This window comes from Elephas maximus, chromosome 22 (assembly GCF_024166365.1).
Source record: "Elephas maximus indicus isolate mEleMax1 chromosome 22, mEleMax1 primary haplotype, whole genome shotgun sequence".
NCBI lineage: Eukaryota > Metazoa > Chordata > Mammalia > Proboscidea > Elephantidae > Elephas > Elephas maximus.
Window position 1 is genome coordinate 258,184 of NC_064840.1, and position 8,012 is coordinate 266,195.

Genomic DNA, 8,012 nt, shown 5'->3' on the forward strand with positions numbered 1-8,012 from the left:
ATTTCAGCTTTGTTACACATACTCCCATTTTGATGTTTAAATTCATAGGCATCAAATTTACAGATCCTTTCCTTTGTGCGTTTTTGTTTCATGGCATCCTTAGATACGTTTCAAGAGGAAAATAATATTCACTCCAGTTTTCTTGTTAGTACTTTCTGGGTTTTTTTTTTTCTATTTAAAGAGTTTATTTTTTATCTTTGTGGAATTATTTTGCTGTCAGGAAATAAGCTGGGATTGAGAGTAGTTGTCTCTACCCCTTTTATGGACAAAGGCCTTCCCTTCCCACTGGCTGGAAGGGCTGTGCCCGTTCTGTAGTTTCTGAGCTGCGGTGTGGCCTGGTGACTGGCTGGAAGGGCTGTGCCTGTTCTGTAGTTTCTGAGCTGCAGTGTGGCCTGGTTGCTGGCTGGGTCCCGCACGAGCTCATGTTCCTCCCAGACTATAGGATCACGGGAGACACGGTGCTATGCTACTGTTGCGGCCTGCGCAGCTTTCGGGAGCTGGCCTACCAGTATCGGCAGAACATTCCCGCTTCTGAACTGCCAGGTAAGGAGACCCCCTAACAACCTTGGTTGGGTTGGCATCTGTGTGCTGTCTTCAACACAGTCCACGGGGCTTTGCTCTGCGGGCCTAGCAGAAGGGTGCAGGCAGCCGGGGAGCAGACCTGCTAGCCTTTGGAGCAGACAGCTGAGGTGAGGGCTCCCCCGTTGTAGGCAGTGGTCAGCTCTTTTTGCTGATAATGGTTAAGGCAGTGTGGGTTTTCAAAACAAAGATACTCGATGACGTCCTGTGGACATCTGGAATAATTTCCTGAACTGGGTTTTTAATTAATAAATTGTTTTCCTATTCCAGAATCTTGCACAGTCTAAGGAAATTACAGGTGGTCCCGACTTAGGACTGGGTTCCATTCCAACAACACCATCATAAGTTGGTTCTGAAGTAACTTGAATAGTTTTTTTTTTTTTATAGTTTTTACTATTGTTGCCTTTTATTATCACTGTCTTTATAAATCTGATCTTTATTTGCCCTTGGGGGTTGGAAACGTTACATATAAACTTACTACACATATATTTTAATGTATACATACATGAAAAGACACACAATCCATAGAACTGACTCCAACAGTGAAGAAGAGTTGGATGACATGGCGTTCTGTGCCTCGCAGTAATAACTCTACTTGTGGAAGGTGCTGGATCATCTGGACGGTCCATGGAAATGGGGCTGGTATTTCTAGTCAAAAAGTTAGTGAGAGTTATCTGCATGTTCCTTGTCTTTTTTCCTTCAAGTGTTTCTCAGTAACACATTTCTGCTTCCGGAATCTGCCTGTCGACTTCAGCAAAGTGATCAGCGTTTGGTTCCATGTTCTCAAGCAACCGAAGCCCCTGATTTAGTTTAGGAAAAACTCAAGCTGATCTTTTCACTGTAAAGTTTTTTGACAACTTCTCTCCTTCTTCTTTCTTTCTTCAGCATTTCTTTTCTCGTCAACATCCCTTAAGTCCTGATCTGTCAGTCTCCCTTCTTTGTGGTCTCTCAGCTGTTCCATGTTGGCGATACCAAGTTCTAAGTTCAGCATTCTTGCCATGTAGACCATTTTTCCACCCATCTCTTCCATCATACTACGGTCAGATTCTTGGAGTGTGTTCACATAACTCAGCCATTTTTTCCACATCCCCTGCACACATTTTCCCGTAACTTCCTCCCAGGAGGATATGATGTTCCGGATACACTCACGTGTGTACAAGAAATGTGGTTTGTTGTAATTAGCATGTGTTGTAAGTTGGGGACTACCTGTAATTACAAAGGGTGACAAAACGCTGTGCATTTTGACTGCAGTTTCTCTTTGGGGCTCTGCTCTAATTAGCTGAACTTGTATGTGATTGTGTATGATATTTCTTTTGTTTTTCCCCTTTTAGTGGCTGTAACATCCCGTCCTGATTGCTATTGGGGTCGCAACTGCCGAACTCAGGTGAAAGCACACCATGCCATGTGAGTCAGGGGTAGCCTGGGGGGTGGGGGGTGGGGACAGCCCCAGGGGGGTGGGAGCAGCTGTGGGGGGGGTGAGGGTGGGGGCAGTTGCAGGGGGTGGGGGCAGCCATGGGGGTGGGGCAGCCGTGGGGTGGGGGTGGGAGCAACCACAGGGGGTGGAGGTGGGGTGGGGGTGGGGGCAGCCACAGGCCTCTTGCCAGAAAGGCAAGCTGATTTTCATGATGGCTTTTTTGTGAGTACTTTTGCCAACCTGATACAGGGATATGGAACCTTTATCCCTTAGCTTTTAGGGGGATAATGTGGAACAGCCTATTTATAAATATAATTGTTTAGTCTTCATATGTCTATAAAGTCACACATTTGTGAAATTTAGAAACCTTGCTGTTCTCTGTTACCTGGTGCCATGAAGTGCCTGCGTGCAGATGTCCACCAGCATCTTCAACGCCACGTCTGCTCACGGGTCACGTTGTCAGTCCTCTGACAGCTTCTGGGTACCACCTCCTTCCCACCTGGCGTGTTTGAGACACAGCAGGTGTGAATCTTGTTGTGGTCACTGAGAACTTCCAGTGAAGCCACAGGACCCACTCAGTAGTATCAGGACGGTTGACTGTTTCTTTCATCCTGTGAGCGGGTGATGGCAGTCGCTGGAGCGCAATCACCCCTTTAGTTCTTAAATGTGGTCTTTGAGAGGCTTGTTCATGATCACATCTCATTGCACCTGAGAGGCCACATGTCCAGGAATAATTTCCTCACGTCCTGTTTTAAACAGCTAATGAGGCAATTGCTATAAATATCCAGAGCTCACATAGATTGATGATGTTCAGACTAACGTGTCACCCCACATAGCAGCTTGTGGTCTGAAGTGGAGTCACACGTGAGATGTGGTGAGGGTGCAGGTGGACAGCGACTGCCTCTGAGGAATAGTCTTGTGGGGGAAAGCTTGCTTCGTATTTGAGCGTGAGCAGTGTGTGGAAGGGACCATGTTGTCGTAAGGAGAGCTTTCATTAGTAACTGGCTACCCCTTCTTAATAATGTGATGAATAAGGGTTAAGGGCACCCGCAGCTCTTCCCATGTAGACCGCGCCCATTTCTGCGTAGTTCACGGAATGAGGCGCAACCACCCCACCCGCGTCAGGTGCCCTCACAGTGGTGTTGGGGAACCTGCAGTGCCAGGGGGCACTCCCACCAGCTTCAGCTTGCAAACTTCTGGAAAATTACCTAAAACATGTTGACATCTATTTTAAAATTTAAGAGAGGAAAAAGAAGGCTACCTTTGGGGATGAGTTTCTTTGAATGTTGACTATTGTGAATCCACACACATACACACAATTTATTTCTTATGTAGTTCTTCCTGCGTGCTTTCAAAATTTCATTTATTTGAATAATTATATGATGCCTTTTGTGTAATTTGACCATTTTCTCCTTGCAGGAAATTCAATCATATTTGTGAACAAACACGGTTCAAGAACTAAACGTCAGGTGAAGCACCAAAACGATTGGAGAGGTGAAGGTTAAGTGACAGACGCTTCCCAAAGTTCCAAATGCAAGCATCCTAAGGGCATTTTCCTGGTTCCCTTCTCAGGGGAAGTGGGATCTCGGCGTCAGGGACTCTGGTGTGGCTCTTGCACTTTGTGGAGCTTTACCCTCTAGTGAGAGCTTTCCAAGTGGCCAAAGGCCTAGCTGGCCTACAACCGTCTTCCCAACTGGGTGCTTGTCCCCAGCACACTGCCCCGGGGCCGGGGCCTTTATCCAGGAGTCCCTGCACTTCTTCAGCATCCCCGGGCAGCTGAAACCTGAGAGCTTCCCATCAGAAAGCTGTGTTCCTTCTGTGCACATGACAGTAGTAAGCTTTGCTGTTTTTACCCCTTCCACAACTACAATTACAATGAAATTCCTTCGTGAAAAGTTTCGTAGGAGAAAAGGCAGTTTATCAGACAATTTTGTCATTTAGGGAAATGGGGCCCAAGTTTACAGCCTGTCAGGTGTACAGAATGTGCTGCTGTGGAGAAAACCACAGTGTTTTATGTAGTTTTTATTTTAGTACATTTGGTGCTTATCTTCTTCTCATAAGACTTAAAAGTAGCACAAATAATATAATTTATAATTTACAAATTGATGAAATTTGGAGTAGTATTTGAAAGAATAAATGTGTGTTTCTGTTTCTTAAAAAAAAGACCATCGGATGTCCAAAACTGCTGACTTTCAAGCTTCCAGCATTAAGTCAGTGTCCGTCCTTCTCAGAACTGTGTGAGTCAATTGTCTGAACATCTCAGCCTGGTTCTTGTGGGGCTGTTTGTGCAACCAGCAGCTGTGGGGCCAGGCACAGGCAGCTGCTGGAGTGCTTGGCCTCAGGGACCTGCCGGGCGACGGTGACCTATCTGAGCTCCTCTCCTTCCATTCTCCGCTGTAGCCAGAAAGCCCTTCCTTGCTAATGTCACACCCTTCTGTTCCCTCCCTGCATCCCTGGGGCCATCGAGGCTGTGGGTTGTGGGGTGGTGGTGAGTGGAAGCTGGGTGTTGTGAAGGTGCAGGACAGCTTCCCAGTGCCAGCTCCATGCCCCCATCATGGCTTTGGCCGTGTGCTCTGGCATCACTTCTGTCCGTCTGTCCTGCCAAGGTCCCAGAGCCCATGGAGAGAGCGCCTGGGATCAGTTCTTGCCGTGGGCATGGCCTTGGCCCCCCCTCACACCTGCCCTGCCCTTGTACATTGGGACTGCCATCTCATCTGGAATGATACTTGAAATGTTTGTAAGAAAAATTGCTTTTTAACTGTCATTGAAATCACCTGTTATATTTGTTCGCAAACAATTTTTTTGCTTCTTCTCAGGAATACGATTTTCAACTGTTGTCTTGCTCTTGATACACATGCTGAGAAGCAGCCCTCTGAGTATGTGGGAAAGGCGTTTTTTTGCTTTCTAGTAGCCAGCTGTGTGGTATCTCTCCCCTCACACCTGGTGCATGCCAGACCGAAGCCTGCAGGTTGTGCCGGAAATGAAGCGGGTGTTCTCAACCCCGGAGGCCGCACTCGTGTGTGACGAAGGAAATATCCTCCTCGCTGTCGGCTGACTGACATGGGCTCCATCATCAGACTGACCCCACCCCAGAGCACAGCCCAGTCGCCCACGGTGAATTGGATGGCATGTTGGCAGTGCCGCTGGAGGGCCCGGCAGCCCACCTCCCGCCGGGCCCAGGTTTGTTCCTCCTGCCTCAGGAGGCATCCTTGTGCCCTCACCCTCGTCTGTGCCTCAGGTTGCCCTGCCACCCTGTCCCTGCCTCAGCCCCACCAGACACCCCTGCCCCTTGGAGGACACACACTGTTAGGGGAACACACAGCAGCCCCCGGGTCTGCCAGGTCTGCCCATGGAGGCAAGGGGGCTCCAGTTCCAGGCGACGCGCACTCCCCACCTCCGTTCTCCCGTGATTGAGGGTTCTTTAGGGACCATGCCCAGCAGACCTGCGGCGCCTTGTCCTAGCAAGCACTTGGGTCTCCAGGATAGAACTGTGCCCTGGCCTGAGCCCAGGAAGCAGGCCCAGTGGTGGTTGGACGGTGATGGTGTTTGCGGGGTGGCCAGTTGTGGGCTCCTACAGTGTGTGATGATTTTTTGTATTTCCTGTCCTTCAACACCCCTCCCTCCCCCAAAAAAGAACCTCCACGTGCTCGAGAAGCCTGCTGTCTGTGACTCCCTGTCCCGCCGCCCTGGCCGTGTGGGTGTGGATCGTGGGTGGCCATAGGGTCTCTGAGCTGCTGCTCTGACTCCTAGGGCTGAACTCAGGACAGACCAATGTTGGGTCTCCAGCTGCCCCTGGCCCCTCGAATGTCCCCAGTGAGCAGCAGACGCTAACAACTGTCTCCCACAGCCTCATCCCCATCTTCCCCGTTAGATTCTGGGGCCGCCTCTTCCTCACATCAGTGTGCACCTCCAATTCACGCTCAGAATTGCCACTTCCTGGTCTGAAGGGGATTCTGAGCTCTTAGCAAGAAGGGGGGCCTCCTGCAGGCTCCATTCCCTGGAGGCAGGTTTGGCTCAAGTCTGTCATGGTTCACAACTTGTTGGCCAACCCAAAACAGAAAAGAAAGCACTGAGTAGTTTGGATCAGCCCTCCCACTGAAGACGACTCACAAAGGTGGTTGAAACAGGTTTTAAATCATCCTGAATCCCTCAGAGCTAACAGGATTGGAGTTACCGGGCCCAGATCAGAGAGACAGGCCCAGCAGGCTGACCCCGCCCGATGGCAGAATAAGGCACATGCAGGGTCCTGGTGACACCCCCTTCTGTGGGCTCCTAGCCCTGGAGGAGGTTGAACAGGAGTGGGACCAGCCTTTACACCACCTGCAGTGGCACTGAGGCACAAAGGCCAGGTCCTGGAGCTGTGTCACCATAGCGCTCTCTGGAGAAGGAACACAAAAAAGGGGACGTTTCAGGTTTAGGAAGCCCCAAGTTGACCATGCATCACAGGTGACTGGAAGCATGGGGCCTAAGGTCAAGCCACCCCTGTCCCCGTATCTCCCCATGTTGGCCCCGCCAGTGGCAGGACGGCCGTCAGCTACCACCCCTCAGGTCTTATCTAGGCTGAAGACAGGTGTCACTGACCTGATCCTGCGTTGGGTGAGCCACGGTCCGATGAGCCAGACAGAGCTGTCTCCTAGAGCTCTGTCCCCGCTGGCAGGTAGGCACGGAGCCCCCTACAGGCAGGGGGAGATGGGACTGTTGCCCCAGAAGGGCAGTGGCTGCTGGGATGCAGACCTTGCCAGCAGTAGCCATAGGGGTGTAGGCTGAGTCCTGCCAGAGTGGGACCTCACTGTCCTGGAGGTGAGAGGAGCAGTCAGACTGCACTGCCCCCCCCAGGGAGCGGCACCCTCTGGCAAGTTCTTCCGCTTGGAAATACGATCCCATCCTTCCTTGCTGCACAGGCAAGCTGGTGTGGGGTGTAGGAGGGAAGGCCGTGTGTGGAGAAGAGACAGGCCTCTCTGACCAGCTGGTCCCTGTTGTTCTATCACTGGGATGTTGCGGCAGCCCCCTACAGAATCCAGTCCATAATCCTTGGTGGGTGCATGAGATTTGTCACACCTGGTGCCTGTGGCACCGTCAGCCCCTATTTCCACCACTCACTGCCTGGGGATGCCTCAGTCTCATCTGTGAAAAGGAAACTCGACAGGGTGTTGAGGGGATGTAGGCACTGCTGCACATTAAGGGTTTAGAGTAGCCTGGTGCAGAGGACACTCTCAGTAAATGTCAGCGGTCATTCCACCTTCCGGCAGAATCTTCCAGCACTAATTTGGGCATGCCACATGCCGTTTCATTTCTGTTTGGCAAGTGTGTGGCTTTGCTTCGAATTTCTTTTCTTTCTGTCATCTCCTCGCTTCACCAGCTGACAAACCAAAACCCCAAGAACCATTTTCATTTTCTCATGCTCCAGTCCCAAATCTACCAGCAAGTCCTGTGACCTCTCCCTCGACTCTATTACTTCCAGAGGGTGTCTTCTGTTCCTCCTTACCTGGCTCCTACTTCCACTCTGCTTTCGATCTGTCTCCACAAAGTGGCATGGAATGGTCATGTAAAACCAAGTCAGGTGTGTCACTTCCTTCCCATGCAGTGACCATGAAACCCTAGCCCCTGCACGGCTGCAGTAGGTGGTCCCATCGTGGCCTCAATGCTGCCCTCCAGTTCCTGGGCCCTTGGACGTGCTCTCCACCCTGGCCCCGAGCTGGGTCATGTCTCGCTTTGGCAGGCCAGACGGCAGCAAATGATGCAAAGAGGACAGCAGTGCTTGTTTCTCAGAGTGCGCCAGGGCTGCACAGCGGCCTCGACTCCTGAAGATGAAGGGTCACTGGCAGAGGCCTGTTCCTCCTGCTGAGCCAGATCCACTGGCCGACACAGGTGAACCGCAGGGCAGCTAGCCTCACCAGCTTCCACGTGCCGGCAGTTTCGTTTTCAGGAATTTTTTGAGCCAGTTAAACAGCCATTACTAAATCAGATGAAGTAAGAATGAAATAAATTACATCAAAAATAGATACGGCAAGTACTCAAG

The 8,012-nt window shown here is 50.8% G+C and overlaps 1 protein-coding gene across 6 annotated transcripts in view; it reads left to right on the forward strand.

Moving 5' to 3' along the window:
- Nucleotides 1-8,012, forward strand: part of CHFR (checkpoint with forkhead and ring finger domains) — a 43,760-nt gene extending 35,748 nt beyond the window's left edge. For 2 of the 6 annotated variants that reach the window (XM_049865830.1, XM_049865831.1), the window contains exons 16-19: nt 436-543; nt 1,911-1,983; nt 2,393-2,515; nt 3,413-8,011. In XM_049865830.1, the coding sequence (XP_049721787.1) occupies nt 436-543; nt 1,911-1,983; nt 2,393-2,515; nt 3,413-3,455 (347 nt within the window). In that variant the 3' untranslated portion in view covers nt 3,456-8,011. The other 4 variants (XM_049865832.1, XM_049865834.1, XM_049865833.1 and 1 more) reach the window with 4 other exon arrangements.